Here is a 20,734-nt window from a genome sequence, read left to right as displayed (position 1 = left end):
ACAAGGTGAGTTCCCCACCAACTCCACCAAGCTTTGCTTGGTCCAAACAATGGGATATAGGTGAGCCGAATTAAACCCAACTTGATACTCGTATTGATTAATACGAGTAATAAATTTGACCCATTTTTAAGAACTTAAACCCATAACAATTGACTCAAATATCCGATTGACTTAAATATCCGAATTGACACTTTATTGACCAAAATTCGCTCTTTAAAGTTTAAAGTGTATTTTCCCCGTCTTCTTGTTCCCCCTCTCTCTCCTTCCTCCCTGTTCTTCCCAATTGCAATTTCATAGAAACACATTGCAAAAAGGGTTTCACCAAAAAAATCAAATAAAATTAAAGGTAATAATCATAATTGTTGTATTTAGAGATGGCTAAAATTCCAGTAGGGTGTGAACCAGTGGTGGGTTCTCTCAACACTCCAAAGAAGAAAGATTACAGAGTCACTAACAGACTCCAAGAAGGCAAACGCCCTTTATACGCCGTCGTTTTCAACTTCATCGACTCCCGCTTCTACAATGTCTTCGCTACTGTTGGTGGCAATAGGGTAACCCTTTTCTATCTTTCATCTTTTTAAATTTTTGATTTTGATTTTGTGTAATTGTATTTTCTTGTAATTAATTAGACCCCTTTACCCAGTGTTGATTGAATTAGTGATTTGGTTGATATTTGTTACATTTAATTATTGATAATTGGACTGACCCATTTTGTAGGCGGTATTGAATAGTGGTAATGTAAGGGACATAGGTTGTTTTTATTGATTTTTTACCTTAATTTATGATGGCAACACCAACTCCGGTGCTAATTCCGGTTCGAGTGTTTGGTAGGCGGTAATAAATGGTGGTAAAGAAGGGAGGGAGGTTGTTTTTACCCAATGTGGGCTGAAATTATCGATGACTTAATGAACTCATGGATTGACACGACCTGTTTGGTAGGTGATAATAAATTGTAATAATGGAGAGAGGTCTTTACTCTAAAACTAATGTTAGTGATTTGTAAAACTTTAATTATTGTGTGATTTATTATGAAAATTCCGTTAAGGATATTTTGTGATGAATTTGATCATAAAGTTTTCGTCCTTTGTCATAGGAATACATATTTGCCAAATCCTAATTTGTTGGTCGTCAATTTATATGTTTAGGCAATTTCAGCATAAAGGAAGATTATGAAAAAAAATAGGAGCTTTTTTTTATTTTTTATTTTGATGTAATTTTAGCTTTTTTTTTTTTTTTTTTTTTTTTTTTTTTTTTTTTTTAAATGTAAGAACTATTTATACACTTCACAATTGCAGTTTGTAGTTTATTCTTTATTAACAGTGAGTGTTAAATCCATATACTTTTCCAGGTAACTATATATAGATGCCTTGAAGGTGGTACTATTGCTGTTCTCCAATCCTATGTTGACGATGATGTAAGAACAGTCACTCTTTTGCACCTAACTTGATTATTTATTCATTTTAACTCTCAACTAATATTCCATATTGATCAGAAGGAGGAGTCTTTCTATACTGTCAGCTGGGCTTGTGATGTTGATCGTGCTCCATTGTTAGTGGCTGGTGGTAGCAATGGCGTAATACGTGTAATTGATGTTGCACATGAGAAGATACATAAGGTATTATGTACTGAATGTGTGGCTTTTTTTTATATTTGGAGTAGTAGTGTAGTACACTAGTACTTGAACCTGACCTCGTGCAACAATAATTAACCTTAGATGCTGTATGTCGATTTCATGAAGTGCTTCTTTTGATATTGATCATAATGTATGATTTGTACTAGAAGTTGGAGAAAGATATCTTTATAAGGATAAGTGATCATGATCTGTTACATGCTGGCCATTGGTTTTTCTCTACAATTTCAACTGTGAAAAACTGAAAATTTGCCTGCTTGGATTGAGTGATGCTAAATTTTTAGCTGACTTTGATGTTGAAGAAAAATCCATTTTCTTATTAAATTTCCTTATAATCTGTAATTTTTCTTTTTTAAAATCTGATTATTGCTGTTATTTGTGTTGGGGGTGGTATGTTTGTAGTTTAGGTTTATCCCACTGGACATTCTCATTCAGATATTCTTCACAAGCTAATTTTTTCAATGATGTGTAACTTGAATGCTTACAGAGTTACGTTGGTCATGGAGACTCCGTTAATGAAATCAGGACTCAATCCCTGAAACCATCGCTTATACTGTCAGCCAGCAAAGTGAGTACTTTGGAAAGTTGTAAATTTTGACTTGGTTAGAGTTCATAATTTATTATAAAATTGAATCAGGATGAATCAGTTCGTCTGTGGAATGTTCATACTGGAATATGCATTTTGGTATTTGCTGGAGCTGGGGGTCATCGTAATGAAGTCTTGAGTGTGGTGAGTTTATGGTTGATCATCTGGCCTTTTCTCTTTGCACATGTTTCCCTCTTTCATTGGCTAGCAGTTTCTGTTGTGATGATGAAACAAATGATTCTCTTAGTGATTTTTTGTTCCTCTTTTGTTCTTTGCTTAGGATTTCCACCCTTCTGATATTTATCGGATTGCAAGTTGTGGAATGGACAACACTATTAAGATCTGGTCAATGAAGGGTAATGGACTTTTCTATGATATTATCTCTTCATGACATTATTATGGTAATAATTTTAAGTAGAATAACTGTTGAACCAACTATCTTGAATGGTAATGGAGCTTTTCCTCATTTCTCGCACTCCACCTGTTTGAAGAAAAGAAATCAAAGTTTATGATAAATAATGATATAAGAAGGGGGAAGGAAGGAAAGAGAGGAGTCAATAATAGAGAAAAATCGCATACTCTTTTCACATTGTATCTTACTGTTTGTTTGCTGTGGTAGGACTGTAGGAGCACTGTGGTTGTGTTTATTTCTTCTGTTATGATATAATTAGAGCTGGTTCAGGGCATACTTTTTCTCCAGAGCGTCGGCATTCTCAAAATCTGTCTGTTTGAAACAAGTCCTTGGTACTTTGTGGTAGATGAAGTTATGCTGACCAAGGATATTTTGATGGTGTATTTGAGACAAACAATTGCTGACCTACCACTGTAGATTTGCTTTATTGAGCACACTTGTAGCCTGCTTGCTTGTTCCTTGGTCATTTACGGTTGTTGACCTTAGAAAAGAACCACATTTTTCTCTATTTCATCCGACTTTTATGTTTTTTGCAAATGATGCATTCTACATTGTACCAGTTTCAATACCTCCTTCTGCAAAACATGGACAGCATTCTTTAATTCATCCTTACTTTGATAATCCATTTTATTTCATAATTACCAGTTCCTTTCACTTATGTTCTTGAAGCTACGTAATATGGAAGAACGTGCATTACTTGTAAGCTATAGCACGGATATAGTCTTATTATGTGTTTCTCCCTTCCCCCTTCTCCCTTCCCCCTATAGGCGAAAAATTATATAATGTGAAAGGTTTCCCAACTCTTCATTATATCTTAAATATATGTGTGACATTTGACACATGGACAAGGGTGTGAGATTTTGCTGGGTATGTCATTATTTTGAACCATTTATTGGTTATAAAAATTAATGTAAAAGGATTAGGAGAGTGAATAGAAAATTATGGAATATCAAGTCAACCTGAAGTATGTGTGATATATTTACTAACAAATCACCTTGATAGGCATATGCTGGGCTTGGATGCTTGATTTTAGGTTTAGCATGCGGTGTTCTGGTGTCATAATACTGGAATGGGTAGAACATTGTTTTTCAGAACTCATCCACCATCGTGTGCTTTTATGTGGTGAGGGGTCCAGTTACTGGTTTATCAATTCAATTTCATCAATTTTTAACTGTCAAAATGTCCTAGCACACGTGCCTATCGTGTTGAGCTTACATGCCTAGGCCAAATTTCTCTTATTTTGCCAGGCATAGTCGTGCCATGTTGAACTTAGTAAGGTGGCCTATGTTTGGCCCACAGCCCAACATGCTCAGTAATGTGCCGTGCCATACCTTGGGCCAGCTCTGCCTGTAGGCCTGGTGTTATCTTTAGTTTTGTCTGCTGGGCATGTGTTTTGGACTTTTTGCTGATAAAATAAAAGGCTATTAGGCGAAGAAGGAAGGACAGGAAAATTTAGAGAAAGAACCTGCTCAAAATAAAGATAGTAGTCTACTTTCACTAAGTCTTTTGTGCTTCTGCAAAATAGAAGGAACCGGAAGATAAGTGTGTGGTGTTTGCTGTCTGTTAACTGTTGCATATATTTTTTGCTGCTTCAAAATTGTTATTTTTAGTTCTTTTATCCTCTTTTCCTTTAATTTTTTTGCAGAGTTTTGGACATATGTGGAAAAATCTTTCACATGGACAGATCTTCCGTCTAAATTCCCTACAAAATATGTGCAATTCCCTGTAAGTGGATGATTCCCTCCCTCCCTCCATTGCTGTATACCCAGTCTCTAATCCCTGTTTTCTTTCATCTACCTGCTGTTATTTATACGTGTCCTCCCCTGCTGTATACCCAGTCATCTCTGAATGTTTCCATCTTGACCTAACATGATCACATTTTTTTTTCAGATCTTTATTGCTTCAGTTCATACAAACTATGTTGACTGTACGAGGTGGCTTGGTGATTTTGTCCTTTCTAAGGTCAATGTTTTGTATATGTCATATATTCTCATCTAACAATTTGTTATATTTTAGATTTAATTGAATATTGGATAGGATATATAAAAGTTGAAGTGAAGGAAGAAAGTGGATTGTTTAGTATAATTAGAAGGAAACTAGGAACTAGAAGGGTTGCGTCGTTTGGTGTTCAATTTAATAAAATTGGAGGAAAATGAAGGTTTTCCCCCCCTACAATTGAAAAGAAATAAATTACGAGTTTTGGGAGTCTTCCCATCTTTTCCTTTCTTTTTTTAGCAGTTCCCTCTCCATTCTGTCAAGTACCAAGTTAACCGTAAATTTTATGAATATTGATTAGTCACTGTGACTACAATTAATTTTTTTCAATTTTATAAAAAAAAAAAATTCTACAGGGACGAATGAATAGTATTTTTCCTGAAATTATGTATCGTTGACACTGTAGATGTTCATGTTGTTAATGTATATTAGTGCTTTCCCCTCTCCTCTCTAATTAGCCTTTGCAATCATAAAAAAATAAGAAAAAAAGATTGGACTTTTTGGATGAAGGGATCTGACAAACTTCTCTAAATTTGCCAATCATACATGATGTGAGAAGTTCAACTATAACGTTATCTTAGCTGGAATAGGCGTGTAATGTGAATCTTCTTCTGATTATGTCGTTTATCTGTTTGATCAGAGTGTTGACAATGAGATTATATTGTGGGAGCCAATTATGAAGGAGCAATCTCCTGGCGAGGTCAGTATGTGTGCTGATGTTCTTTGTAATGTGATATTTGCAGAAGGCTGATTTGTCTATCATTTATTATGTATCATTATTGCTAGACATTCTTTGGTTTTTAAAATAGCTTGGTGCTCTTTGACTGGACCCTGATTTTGACTTTTGGATGAAAATTATCAGTGATTGATTTTCAATATTTTGTAGGGTTCAGTTGACATTCTTCAGAAATATCCTGTTCCTGACTGTGATATTTGGTTCATAAAGTTCTCATGTGATTTTCATTACAATGCTGTAGCAGCAGGTATTTTCAACTCTCTTGCCATCATTTTGTTGCTTTTTAGTGGAGTTGGAGCATAACTTTGAAAGGATTAACGTTTGTGCTAACTTGAATGTGATTAATGACAATCAATTATAACGAAGAGCGAAAACAAGTAAGCAACAAAAACAAGAGTTTACCGTGGGAACCTGAGTTCCATGAGAAAACCCACCAATCCAGTATGAAGTAATTTGATGATGGTGATGATTACAAGCTCCCAAACAACCATGAAAGCTCACATTTCTCTCTATTACCTCTCTTAAAGTCTTAAACCCTAAGAGTATGAATAAATGCAAGAGGCTTTTTTTTTTCTCTTAATCAATCTAACATCATGACCTAATTAATGATATAACATGATTACATGACTATATATAGTGCAAGGCATAATAAACATCCCTACGGTCGTAAAGCATCTACATCCTTAACTTGCAAAGGACGAAATTGCAAACCAGGTAAAATAGGGGCAGGTGAGTTCGAGCGAACCTGGCTTGGTGGTTTCCCGAACCAAGCCTGCCACACGTTGGGCTGAACTTTTTGGCTGGCAGACAACTCTTCATGTAACAGCCATAACTTCCTTGTTTCTTGTCCAAATCAAGCTTATGATTAGTCGTTGGAAAACTCTTGAGACAAGCTATCACCTCCAACTTGAATCTTCTCAATATCATGTCTGGATTTTGAGATATGCTCATTTGAAGTCAGCCCTTTGCCCTATCCATTTTTGCTTAGCACCAAGCAATCAACCCATAGCTTAACTTCAAATCTATGCATCCTTATGCTTTGAGCCGTTCTCCTTACCTTCCAAACCTAATTTTTTGCCTTGTCCTCTCTTTCTATTGAATTCACCTCCCCCCCCTCCCCCGGCCCGCAGCCGGGGGGGGGGGGGGTGGGGGGAGGTGGAAGTGGAGGGGATCGTAGGATAATAGATACAAATAAATAGATGATAACTCAAGTGCTCACTGTTGACAGATTGTACAGTTTTGCTGATTTGATATTAATTTTATTTCTATTGTAATCTTTATGTATCATATTCTGTTCTTCAAGGTCATTAATACTATTTTTGTCCAGGCAATAGGGAAGGGAGGATCTACCTCTGGGAGCTGCAATCCTGCCCCCCTGTTCTGATTGCAAAGTATGTTTTTCTGTAGATTTGATGTTGGTTTTTCTGGGATGAATTTAACGTGCTAGTTATTGGATCCTCATCATCATCAACATTCTCTTTTTCTATCAGGCTATCACATCCCCAATCAAAATCACCTATTAGACAAACTGCCATGTCATTTGATGGAAGGTAATGAGGACTTCGCAGTCAAATCTGTAATAAAAATTGACTTCCTGATATAATTTGTGTATGAAATATGCTGAAAATGATTTTTCTTTTTGCAGCACCATTCTCGCTTGCTGTGAAGATGGAACAATCTGGCGATGGGATGCAGCATCTTCTTAGACTTTTAGAGAGCTGTTTGTCAAAATATTCCCAATCTACCATAAAAGTTAAAAGGTTAGCCTGCTTTCCAGTGCATATGTCCTGTGTATTAATATAAGTCTTAGTGACACAATGGGTAAGTATTTTTTTCGTTATCATAACCGGCGTTTAATTCAGTCACTAGGCTTAGGGCTTGTTCTCATGCGATTATTTTCAATTCAGCTTAGCTCAGCTCTAATAAGTTCAGCTCAATTCAGTTCAGTTCAGCTCAGCTCCTAATTTCCTTCTCTTATAAAATATTCATTTCAGTTCAGTTCAGCTCTAATAAGTTCAGCTCACCTCACCTCAGTTCAGTCAATGATCTATGATCTTACATTGGGAGTTGAATTGGATGGGGATGTCAGTAATACACTTGCCTTGATTGACATGTTACATCCTGAAATAAGGAATGGAGGACATAGCAAGAAGTTTACATTATACATTGTTGAACTATGTTCATTTTACAAGGGAGATGAAACAAATTACTTTGAGAGAAATTTAATTTTTTGATGATTTTGGGATATTTCATAGTTGGATCTTGGAAGACGGTCCACCAGGGCATCTTCAAAGAGGCAAGGAAGACCAAAAATGACTTAGATGGGAAAAGTTGAGAAAAACATGAAGTAGCCGATCCCATCTCTGGGATTCAGGCTATGATTCTTGTTGGGGACTATTTTTTAAGTTTTGGAACTATAAAATTTTTATAAAAATAACTAATAAGCGAATTATGTATTATTACTTAGCGTATTATGTCCCCAAAATTTCGTATTACAAAAAACCCTCAAACGTATTATAATACTCCCACCTAGCGTATTGCTTATTCTTATTTAATTTGCTCCACGTATTATAGTGTATTACGAATTAGGTAACACTGGTTAGGAGTATTTGATATTCTGGTAGTATATGGAAACATTACAAACTGAAATGAATTCATGCATGTGTAATCAGTGACTAATCTACAAAAGTCTACATGAAGGAATTGACATCATGGTTCAAGATTGGGGATTTGTGTCTTGAATTTTTGGAAGGATGTGAATGTGATATATACCTAGGTCGGTGCTAAAGTGTTTTTGCAAGAATGATTATTCATTACTGTTGATTTAGAGTTGAAATGTTAATATATAATAAAGCAAAGTTAATGAGGTTATGGTGCTATCCTATAGGACAACCAATGGTCATCAGCAAACAGTTAACCTCATCTTTGAGGGGTGGGTGTTGTGAGTTGTATTGGGGCTGGAGATAATCAATAGTCTTTAAAATTTAGACGTAGTACTTGTTTTAAAGCAGAAAACATTTTACATTCTACATGAAGTTATCAACAGGAGTCTATGTAGGACTTTAGATACTAATAAATGGAATTGCATGAATCATATTCATAAGCATCTAACCACCAAGATCAATGCATAACACATAAAGAATAAATAATAATACCTTTGAAGCGTGAAGCCACGTGCAATCGAGCAAGAACCACGTGAGATAAAGAATCCCAAGTGTGATTCCTCTACTTAGTCCTCACTAATGCTAGTTAGTTGTGATTAAATTAGTTGTGATTAAACCCTTTTAATCAACCTTCAACGGAGAAGTGAGACACGATCTAACCACGATTACCACCACGAGCGGATCGTAGTGCTTTAGTTGTCATCCCAAGCTGGTTTTGTATCTCATACTGGAGTTCCTTGAACTTTTTAAAGGATTCTGACTTGTGCTTCATTAAATAGATATAGCCATACCTACTTAAATCATAGTAAAAGTAATGAAGTAGTTAAAACTACCTCTAGCTTTTGAACACATTGGTTCACACACATCAATATGTATGAGGCCCAAAAGGTCACTAGCTCTTTTACCCTTTTCAATAAAAGGTGATTTGGTCATCTTACTTACTCCCTCCGTGTTTTAATAAGTGTTACACTTACCAAATCCGGCCGTGTTTTAATAAGTGTTACACTTCCTTTTTTTTTTTGGCAAAAAGCTACATAAAATTTTATATCTCTCTCCTCTCATGGTCCCCACCCAAACCCACTATTACTTATTTTTATTATACCTTTCCTCTCACATTCATTACTTTTAAATAAACTATTAACCCTACTATCTTTATATTACAATTTTTTAACAATCCAACTACCCCACTTTCTTCTTATTTTATTTAACATTGCCTAAAACTATGTGCCGGTCAAACTGTAACTCTTAAAAAAACTCAGAGGGAGTAACAAGCATGACTCACAATTCTGAAATGATTCATAATCAAATGAGGTTAGGAGTCCATCCTTTTGTAATTTGTGGATGCGCGATTAGTTTATATAACCTAACCTACAATGCCATAGATAGGTTTGGTTTGATTCATCTGTTTTGCGCTTTTTCTGATGAATGTTGTAAACATGAGTTGTATAATCTAAGACATACAAACCATTAACTAATTTTGCGTTAGCATTTAACATATTTTCTTTGGAAATAAAACAACATTTGTCTCTTATTTCAAAAGAAAAACCTTTAGTATCTAAAATAGGAACCGAAATAATGTTTTTGGTAATTGTTGGAACATAATAACAGTTATTAAGCACCAAAATAAGACCAGACGGAAGTCTCAAATGATAGTTTACAATAGCAAGTGCAATAACCTTTGCTCCATTTCCTACTTAGAAGTGTGACTTTCCCTTTCGCTAACTTCCTACTCTCTTTTAGGCTCCGCATGTTATTAAAAATGTGAGCACCACAACCGGTATCGAATACCCAATTGCAAGAGGAGGTAAGATTGATTTCAACAAAAACATTAGGCAACTCCTTACCTACTGTACTAGGGGACATCGTGGTATGTAGCAAGACCATCTTTCGTAATAGAATCATTCGCTTCCTCCCTTCTTCAAGTACTCGTCAGTATGGTTGATCAACACGTTAATCAGTGTCACTGTCGAGCCCTCATCATTATGAATGAGCTTGACTAGATCAAATCCATCATGGAGTGAGAAAAAATAGTATCATGTGCAGATTCATCATCAAACGACCTCCTTGGGATATCCATCTGATTGAGTAATCCAATTAGTTCATTGACATGGGTCCTAACTAACCAGGGATGAGTTTCTTAGCCATTATCTTACAATGAATATTGTAAGTCTTAAACCTTACATAGTCATTCCAGGAGTAAATATGAGGGATCGAATTAACGCCTCTAATATTCCGGTTGTTGATGCCTCCACTTCCTAAAGCCCCAATGCCACCTAGACAGCTGGCACGAAGACATTCATGCAGTTGGTCAACTCATAATTCCTGAAACTTCGTTTCCAACAAGTTAGAATAGATGCTAATATGAGATTTCTGACTTTCTCTACATTCGAAACATCTTTCGCATGCCTATCAGAAGTGAAACCTACTGTATACCTGCTCTCAATGGGTATGTATACCTGACTTCCAAGGGTTTTCTGACTACGACCATTGTTGGGTATTGAAAAAATTGGTTTGCTGTACAAGTTGACTTACTTGCAATTTATATGGCATAACAGGTTACCCGAAAGCAGCCTTCAAAGAAGAAAAACACAGTTGGTGATGCTGATTCCACAATTGTTGGTTTGGACCATATACCAGAAGATGACATTCTCCTTAACCAAACTTGGGAATCACAGTCCCTGTTTTCACAAAGTTTCTAACTGAATTTGTTGACCTTCACTGTGAACGATGTTGCTAAGTTGTGATTGTCAATCGTTGCTGCAATACCAAGTTAATTGATGGACCTAATTAACCAATCCCTATTTTGTCTTTGGATACATTAATTGATGCACCTAATTAACCAATCTCCTGTGGGTGTTGTTTGACCGTATCATGCTTTTGTTGATGCTGTCGTATGCTGAACCTGTACTTATCGTTTAATAATTACACTATAATTGGCATTAGAAAGCATATGCTTTGATTGTTTTGGCTGGTACACACATTATGTATGTGTGGGTACTTTATTAGGAACGTATGTGATTGGGTCCCTGTTGTCAAGACTTCTTGTGTTATAACTATGTGCTTCATCGTGTATGTTAATGGAAACTAGAAGTTTTATAATTCTTGACTTCACTGCTTATGTTAATGCAAAGTAATTGTTTCCTTTTGTTCTTTTATTACCTTGGTATGTACAATTTTCAATTTTATGCATCATATCTCCATTCAGCCAACCTCAATACATGTGATAATTAAGTATATGGTACTTGCTGATCGGTGAAAAACCTGTTATGCAATATCCACTAGGTACAGAAAAGAAAAAGATGGGCTGAAGCTAAAAATTTGAGATTGAAGTGATGGCTAACAAATTCAATAAATCCCAACATTAATGTACAATGTGATGCTTGCTTGGTGCTTTATTGAAGGAGTTTCAAACCTTTTACTTATTATATAAAGGGAATGCAACTTAATCACTATGCACCCCCAAAAAAAGTGTTTTGAGTAGCAAAAAACCCTTCTAAGGATCCTCATAACCAACCCTCGTAGCTTCAACCCTTTACTCCTTCCATGGATAGGCTCATTGTACCAAACTTGCGTAGGTACGACCCCCTTATTCCTAAGTGCCCTCTAGGACCGTATTTCGGGCCTAATCCCTCACTCTCCGCTATACTCGAACTCGAGAATATTTCTGATTCGGAAAATGATGGTTTTGAAGGCCTTTTCACCCACTCTGATCTCGAAATTGGATCACCACCCGAAATTGGATCACCACCCTATTACTTGCTGAACTACTCCCCAGACTTCAACATTAATCCTTTTAGAAACCCCTGAGACCCAATAAGTCCGTGGTCCACCGAATGCGCGAGGAATGGTGGTGGATTCAGGTTTGGTGGTCGTGTTCGGAAGTGGTTCAAGGCAGGTAAGCCAGGCAAGTGGGTGAGGAAGTACTTTGGGTCTTGTGTCAAACCACATTGCGTCTCCAACGCATGAACTTGTAGTGTGAGGGGTTCACTTACTATTGCTGTGTTTTGTTGTGTGGTCGTTTATTATCTTTCTTTTCTTAGTTACCCTCGTATGCGTAGTATTTGTGTGTAGGAGTCCATTAGTGTAGGCCAAAGGGTATTGCTGTTAGATGACCCTGTGTGATGATGGTGTAAGATAAGTAGAGTTATTGCAATTAGTTAAAAATATGGGTTTGTTGTTTAAATATGAAGGTCCATGTATGGTTAACGCAGATGTAATGTAGTACGTAAAAGTCTGTTTACGATGTAATGTGCTAGTTGGTGGAATGAATATTACATGTGTTGTGGAAACTTTGTATTTATCTCTAGTAGTATGAGGTGTTACTTGTGAATTCCAAATTTGGCAAAACGGAGTTTATTAAGTAAATGCAGCAGGGCTAAGGAACAAGCCAGTTATGGACGTCAATAGTGGCCCACACAGACGATGGGTTGTTTTGTAGTTATCAAGGCCCAACCCAATATATAATAGAACCAGGGTTTAAATTTTATAAAATGGGCCCAGTCCATTTGAGTTTCGTGTTGTTCATTGCCCTATGAGTCGTTCCTTTTGTTCAAAGGGTTATTTTCGTAACAAATTAAATCTCATAGGCATAACTAAGTTGCTTCATATGCATAACAATACCAAACTGTAGTATGGTGGTTTGACAAATAAAGTAAACAATTAATACGTCCAATATTAACCTGAATCGTGTTTCGTATTGTGTCCTTAACCGCAGCCCAACCCACATCATACAAAATATAAGCATTTGCGGCCCATCAGCTAAATTAAGGCCCACACATAACATTAAGCCAGAAATACAAATTGAAATTCAAATTGAAACAGAATTCGGTTTAAAACCAAACCGAACCGAAAACCAAACCGAATAACAAATATGGTTCGGTTTTTTTTTAAAGTGGTTTGGTTTCGGTGTTGAAAAACAAAATAATTCGGTTTTTGGTTTGGTTTCGGTTTGAGAAATTAAAAACCGAAAAAACCGAACTAAACCGAAATATGAGCCCAAACCCAAAAAATAACCCTAGCCCAGCAGATTTACCCTAAGTATATAAATGAAAAAAAAACCCTAATTCTCTCATTTCCTCTTCTCTCTTCTCCGCGGCTCCACCTCCACGCTTCACCCTTCTCTATCCTCTTCTGATCTTCTCAGTCTTCTCACTCACTCTCCTTTCCTCTTCTCAAGTTCTCAGTTCTCACTTCTTCCCCTTCACTCTCTCTCCTTTTCTCTTCTCACTTCTCCACCTTCCATTCGCATCACCATTGACGAACCTTTCGAGGATTTTCGAACTCCATCAAGGGCATCAACTAAAGGGTTTCATGTCAAATTCGACTTTGAAACCCAAATTCGAGGGAAGAATCGTTGTGTAGGGGTTTGGTATGACTGCTCTTTTGCCATTTTGCTGCTGTTCTTGTTAAAAACTTGTTCAAATCTGTTGTTAAAACTTGTTTGTATGGATTGGTTGGTTTGATTTTGTTACTTTGTTGTTAAAAATTGTTTAATTATGTGTGTATGGATTGGTTTGATTTGATTTTGTTAAGTTGAAACTTGTTGAATTAGAAGTTTTAGAACTTGTTAATGATATTATGCTACTACAGTACTGCTTTGTTGATGAATGAGGGCCAAAAAATTGCAAATTATTGGCCCAAATAAATGAGGCCCAAAAAATTCGGTTTGGTTCGGTTTCTTATTATGAAACCGAAATAAATATGGTTTGGTTTGGTTCGGTTTCTAAAGTAAAGTGGTGCGGTGTGGTTTCAAAAATATGGAAACCGAATTCAAGTGGTTCGGTTTCGGTTTGGGCAAAAAACCAAACCGAAAACCGAACTTTCACCTCTACATCTGCAATATCAAATCCCCTGCCACTCGTGATTGAATCTGGTAAACAATCAAAGCATATGCTTTCTAATGCCAATTATAGTGTAATTATTAAACGATAAGTACAAGTTCAGCATACGACAGCATCAACAAAAGCATGATACGGTCAAACAACACCCACGAGATTGGTTAATTAGGTGCATCAGTTTATGTATCCAAAGACAAAATAACAAAACAAATGTCTCTTGGTATTGCAGCAACGATTGACAATCACAACTTAGCAACATCGTTCGCAGTGAAGGTCAACAAATTCAGTTAGGAACTTTGTGAAAACAGGGACTGTGATTCCCAAGTTTGGTTAAGGAGAATGTCATCTTCTGGTATATGATCCAAACCAACAATTGTGGAATCAGCATCACCAACTGTGTTTTTCTTCTTTGAAGGCTGCTTTCGGGTAACCTGTTATGCCATATAAATTGCAAGTAGGTCAACTTGTACAACAAACCAATTTTTTCAGTACCCAACAATGGTCGTAGTCACAAAACCTATCAGAAGTGAAACCAGTGAAACCTACTGTATACCTGCTCTCAATGGGTATGTATAACCGAGCTTCAAGCTTGTGGCTCTTGAGAACATTTCCCGGCTCATTTTCCCATTCCCGGCAGTTTTTGAGATTAAGCGTTAAATTCAGTTTGGTTGGCAAAATAGTGTTGCTGTTAAGGTTATTCATCTACATAATCAAAACAAGGCAAAATTATGTTGTAGATGAATAACCTTAACGACAACACTATTTTTCCAACCAAACTGAATTTAACGCTTAATCTTAGAAACTTCAGGGTATGGGAAAATGAGCTGGAAATGTTCTCAAGAGCCACAAGCTTGAAGCTCGATTATACATACCCATTGAGAGCAGGTATACAGTAGGTTACACTCCAAATAGGCATGCAAAAGATGTTTTCGATGCAAAGAATATCAGAAATCTCATATTGGCATCTATTCCAACTTGTTGGAAAAGAAGGTTCAGGAATTATGAGTTGACCAATTGCATGAATGTCTTCGTGCCATGGTGACATTGGGGCTTTAGGAAGTGGAGGCATCAACGATCGGAATGTTAAAGAGGTCGTTAATTCGATCCCTCAGATTACTCCTGGAATGACAGTGTAAGGTTTAAGACTTACAATATTCATTGTAAGATAATGGCTAAGAAACTCATCCCTGGTTAGTTAGGACCCATGTCAATGAACTGATTGGATTACTCAATCAATGGATATCCTAAGGAGGTCGTTTGATGATGAATCTGCACATGATACTATTCTGTTCTCACTCCACGATGGATTTGATCTAGCCAAGGTCATTCATAATGATGAGGGCTCGACAGTGACACTAGTCTTCGTGTTGATCAACCATACTGACGAGTACTTGAAGAAGGGAGGAAGCGAAGGCTTCTATTGCAGTAGATGGTCTTGCCACATACCACGATGTCCTCTGGTACACCAGTACGTAAGGAGTTGCCTAATGTTTTTGTGGTTGAAATCAATCTTACCTCCTCTTGCAATTGGGTATTCGATACCGGCTGTGGTGCTCACATTGTTAATAACATGCAGGGGCCGAAAAGAGAGTAGGAAGTTAGCGAAAGAGGAAGTCACACTTCGAGTAGGAAATGGAGCAAAGGTTGTTGCACTTGCTATTGGAAACTATCATTTTAGACTACTGTCTGGTCTTATTTTGGTGCTTAATAACCGTTATTATGTTCCAACAATTACCAAAAACATTATTTCGATTCCTGTTGTAGATACCAAAGGTTTTTCTTTTAAAATAAAAGACAAATGTTATTTTATTTCCAAAGAAAATATGTTATACGCTAACGCAAAATTAGTTAATGGTTTGTATGTCTTAATTTATACACCTCATGTTTACAACATTAATTTGAAAAAAGCGCAAAACAGATTAATTAATCCAACCTATCTATGGCATTGTAGGTTAGGTCATATAAACCAATCGCGCATCCTGAAATTAAAAAAAAAACGATGGACTTCTAATCTCGTTTGATTATGAATCATTTGAGAATTCTGAGTCATGCTTGTTAGGTAAGTGACCAAATCACGTTTTACTGGAAATGGTGAAAGAGCTAGTGACCTTTTGGGCCTCATAAATACAGATGTGTGTGGACCAATGATTTCAAAAGCTAGAGGTGTTTTAACTACTTCATTACTTTTATTGTTAATTTAAGTATATGGCTATATCTATTTAATGAAGCACAAGTCGAAATCCTTGGAAAAGTTCAAGGAATTCCAGTATGAGGTACAAAACTTTCTTGAAAAGACAATTAAAGCACTACGATCTGATCGTGGTGGTGAATATTTGACTCAAGAGTTTGATGATCATTTGAGGGATTATGGACTCCTAAAGAAGGAATCGAACCTTGTTTGACATGGTTCTATCCATGATGAGCTTTACTGATTTGCACATACAATTCTGGAATATGCATTAGAAGTAGCTGCAAACATACTATACAGAAGCCCGTCCAAAGCAGGTGAGAAGACACCATATGAGTTATAGACTGGAAAAGTTCCAAAGTTGTCTTATCTCAGGGGTTGTGAAGTTTATGTAAAACGTTTACAAGGTGACAAACTTGGTCCTAAATCAGACAAATGTTTCTTCGTGAGTTATCCAAGGAGACAAAAAGGTATTACTTTTACAATCGCACTGATTACTAAGTATTTGTTGCTCATGATGGTGTCTTTCTAGAAAGAAAATTTCTTTCTACAAAGTCAAGTCGGAGTAAAATGGTTCTCGAAGAAATTCGAGACGAGCAACAAATGGATGTGGATAACACCACATCAGAGGCGAGGGCGCATGAGTTGACTAATCATGTGTCGGAGTAAAGCTAATTCGACTAGCGAGACTTTTATCCTCCCACTTGAATCTAATTCTAGCGAAAATCTTTAAGGAGTTAAGAGAATATTTCTGTTGTTGCTCCTACCCCACGTAGGTCTGCCAGAATCAGAAACAAACAGTTTGTTGAAGCTCTGTTAACCAAGGATTTTGAAATCTACTTATTGGAGAATAAGTAACCCAAAAACTACAAGCAAGCTTTGGCGAGCCTCAACTCAGAGAAATGGCATAAGGCCATAAAGTCCGAAATGGAATCGATGTCTTAAAATGCTGTGTGGACCTTGGTAGACTTGCCTAATGGGGTAAAACATATTGGTTGCAAGTGGGTTTACAAGATTAAAACAAATAAGGATGGAAATGCCTACATCCATAAAGCAAGACTTATTGCAAAAGGGTACTGACAAATTCATGGTATTGACCATGATGAAACCTTTTTCCCCATTAGCTATGCTTAAGTCCATTCGGATTCTTCTAGCAATTGCTGCATTTTTCAACTATCGCCTTCTTAAATGGGTTCTTGACGGAGGAGGTGTATATGATACAACCTGAAGGTTATGAGGATGGAAAGGTATGCAAGCTTTAAGAATCCATCGATGGATTAAAGCAAGCATCGTGGAGTTGGAACATTTGTTTCGATGAGGAAATCAAACAGTTTGATTTTTCTCAAGAGCAAAGAGGAATCTTGTGTATACAAGAAATCCAGTGGGAGCAGCGTAGTTTTCTTAGTCTTCTATGTAGATGATATACTACTCATGGGAAATGACATATCAATGCTTCAGTCAGTCAAGAGTCAAGGAATGGTTGAAGAATTGTTTCTCTATGAAAGACTTGGGTGAGGCTGAGTACATTTGGGAAATCAAGATCCATCGAGACATAATCTCGAAGGATGATTGGACTAAGTCAAGAGACTTATATTGATAAGGTTCTTGATAGGTCTTTGATGAAAGACTCTAAGAGAGGATTTCTCCCCATGTCTCATAGCATTACGCTCGGTAAACCTCAATGCCCTAAAACGCCAGAAGATATGAGACATATTGTTGATAAACCTTATGCTCCGGCAATAAGGTTAAGCATGTATGCCATGATATGTACAAGGCTGGATGTTGCATATGCTCTAAGTATGTGTAGGCAAAAATCCAGGTGAAGCACACTGGATAGCTGCCAAGAATATCCTTAAGTACTTGAGAAGGACTAAAGGAATGTTTCTAGTGTATGGCGGCGAAGATGAGTTGGTTGTCAAGGGCTACAAGTTTCCTAACAAACAGAGATGACTTTAAATCCCACTCAAGAGGGTATATTTCGTGTCTGAATGGAGGAGCAGTGAGTTGGAAGAGTTTGAATCAAAGCACTACTTTACGACAGAATCAGTGTATTTGGCTACCGTTGAAGCAGCTAAGGAAGCAGTTTGGATTAAGAAATTCCTTACAGAGTTAGACATGACATTGCTCTGATACCAATGTAGGACTTTAGATACTAATAAGCGGAATTGCATGAATCATATTCATAAGTATCTAAATACCAAGATCAATGCATAACAAATAAAGAACAAATAATAATACCTTTGAAGCATGAATCTACGTGCAATCCAGCAAGAACAACGGGAGATAAAGAACCCCAAGTGTGATTCCTCTACTTAGTCCAAAGGCACAGATCAAACCTTCACTAATGCTAGTTAGTTGTGATTAAAGCCTTTTAATCAAACTTCAACGGAAAAGTGAGACACGATCTAACCATGATCCACCACCACGAACACCATGAGCCACCAAGGGGTTGGCCGGCCGTACGGAGAGAGAGAGAGAGTGAGAGAGAGAGAGATTAGGGTTTGGGACTTGGTTGCTTGAATTCTACAGTCAATCTAAGTCACGGATCTTATTTATAGATCACATCCCTAAATAAGAGTCCATGTCAAGCCCAAACTCCTTGTCCTAATCAAACTACTCTAGCCCAACACTCCTTGTTGTATGTCATGATCTCATGAGGCCCATTGATATGCCTCTTACTTGTTTGACCCATTACCTTTATTCTGTGACCTTGTAGAATCCATTTTATTGGGCTTTGGTCTATTTAATTAGCCCAAAGGTGCCATATCTAGCACCAGACAATGACGACCCTATAGAATGAACTAATTATCTCCATAATAGTGATCTTTGATATATATAGTAATTGCACTTATCGAAGACATAATTCCTTCCGTCTGAGATTTAATGATGGGAGATCTTTTCTATCTTGTTAATTGGGATTTGTTTGTTAATTTATTAGTATAAGTTTTCCTTCATAATTTATGGTTTTCATGTAAATATATATGTAATGTTATTTTAGAAATAGCTGTTAGAGGGGGCATATATTTATTGTTTCTATTTAAAAATCATTATAATATTTTATAAGGTGGTTTTCAACATAGTAAACCTTATCTTGTTCGCTTCTGATTAATTATTTACTCTATGTTCTTAGAGAACATTGCACGTATGACTAAAACTTGTATTTACTGTTTACATGAAGGATTCTGAACAAATTCTGCTATGCCCACTTCTGCAAATTGAAGAGAGCCATTAGCAACACCAAAGGTTGGCAGAGCTGTGACGGTAGATCAACAATTTGTGGAGGCAAAATGTACAAGCAAATATAGGGAGTCATATATTACTGTGATTCTGTCATGAATAAGTAGCTCAATCTGAGGATGTTTGGAATCTTATTTGTATCAGCGCAGCAATGTTGTATTGTGACTTAGGATACTTCTTTCATCTGCTAGCTTGAGTGTGGGCCTGTGGGGTTCTGGGTCAGTTTGGGGTCAGTACTAGGAAGACTGTAGATTTGAATCAGATGATTGTAATAGATATTAGAGAGCTAGCTGACCTGTTCATTATACCAGGAACTCAGAAAGAGTGTTTTATAATTTCTCATCATGGAATTGTTTTCTTGCTTTTCATAACTTGTCCCAACTTATACAAAGTACTATGTATGTTATTTGGATTATTACATATATTGCACAATGGAATACCTTCTAACTTGGGTGACCAAAGAGGTTCCATCCTTAGTTCGTCCTCATTTGTGCATGTTCTCTTGTGATAACTGAATGCTTTCAAAATTGTGATTCCTCAACGATGACTGTAAAATATGGTGCTTGCTTATAGCCTTTTTTTTTCACTTGTAGGATTTTGTAGGTTCTGTAGTCCTGAATAATGTCGGTTGTCAATTTCTAGTTATATGTTTATTTGCATAACCATCTCTTGAATCATAAACCTTGCTGGAATTCTTTATTTGGCGAAAAGGAATCGATCGAGGATCTCTTTCCGTGCACAGCATAGGTATGCTTTTCTGCCATTAGGCACATTAATATCTTCCAGATCTTCTTGGTGAAATTCTTTGGCGCACGCTGTTAATGAAATGACTGCTCACCATCTATTTTTCTTGTGTATCAGACATGTTGTAATGTGACAACTATTGCATCCTTCTTGGTATACAGGGAAGTGTCGTCTCTTACCTAGATGGTACCGGTGTACCTATAAAACAAGGTAAACAGTAACTAGTTTATGCTTCCATTCTAACTCTATTGATCAGTGATAATTTTGTATTTTTCATAATCAAAGTCCTCACAGCAGAAAAAATCTGATAAGCTGCCATTTTTTTTTTTTTTCTTTATCACTTATCAGATTAATTGATGGTCATTGATCTGGATGCTCTTTGTCCAATAATATAGGAAATGCCATTTGATTATATCATTTGAGACAATCATGTTATCTCACATCCATTATGATATATTCCCTCCGTCCCCAAATGATAGTCCCTTATGGGCAAAAATCACGGGCATTGAAAAACTTGAATAAAAGTAGTAAAATTACATTGAAAAGATAAATTTACATTGGCTATGTAATATAGTAGAGAGAGAAAGTAATTAAAATACATTGAAAAACAAAATTTACATGGAAAAGTTAAATTTGCACAAATATTGTTGCAAATGCAATTGGAGGGAATTTTGATAAAAAAAAAAATTGATATTAATGGTACTTG

At 36.6% G+C, this 20,734-nt stretch overlaps 1 protein-coding gene across 1 annotated transcript; it reads left to right on the top strand.

Moving 5' to 3' along the window:
• The first annotated feature begins 368 nt into the window (after positions 1-368).
• Positions 369-19,649, top strand: LOC145604942 (polycomb group protein FIE1-like). The gene is made up of 14 exons (XM_081660934.1): positions 369-551; positions 1,349-1,414; positions 1,493-1,615; positions 2,118-2,198; positions 2,268-2,360; positions 2,497-2,572; positions 4,274-4,353; positions 4,519-4,590; positions 5,264-5,323; positions 5,510-5,606; positions 6,687-6,750; positions 6,850-6,909; positions 7,005-7,119; positions 19,226-19,649. The coding sequence occupies exons 1-13, from the start codon at positions 375-377 to the stop codon at positions 7,063-7,065; spliced, it is 1,110 nt and encodes a 369-aa protein (XP_081517060.1). The 5' UTR covers positions 369-374; the 3' UTR covers positions 7,066-7,119; positions 19,226-19,649.
• Positions 19,650-20,734: the final 1,085 nt, after the last annotated feature.

Source organism: Chenopodium album, chromosome 22 (assembly GCF_948465745.1).
Source record: "Chenopodium album chromosome 22, dcCheAlbu1.1, whole genome shotgun sequence".
Classification (NCBI taxonomy): Eukaryota; Viridiplantae; Streptophyta; class Magnoliopsida; order Caryophyllales; family Amaranthaceae; genus Chenopodium; species Chenopodium album.
The sequence above is the reverse complement of the archived record's forward strand: the minus strand, read 5'-3'. Positions and strand labels throughout refer to the sequence as shown.

What these genes read in the sequence shown, in the direction of transcription:
- LOC145604942 (XM_081660934.1), top strand. Translation starts at nt 375, where the DNA reads ATGGCTAAAATTCCAGTAGGGTGTGAACCAGTGGTGGGTTCTCTCAAC. An exon ending in CACATGAGAAGATACATAAG is followed by an intron (nt 1,616 to 2,117) that starts GTATTATGTACT and finishes GAATGCTTACAG; the next exon opens with AGTTACGTTGGTCATGGAGA. An exon ending in GTAATGAAGTCTTGAGTGTG is followed by an intron (nt 2,361 to 2,496) that starts GTGAGTTTATGG and finishes TTCTTTGCTTAG; the next exon opens with GATTTCCACCCTTCTGATAT.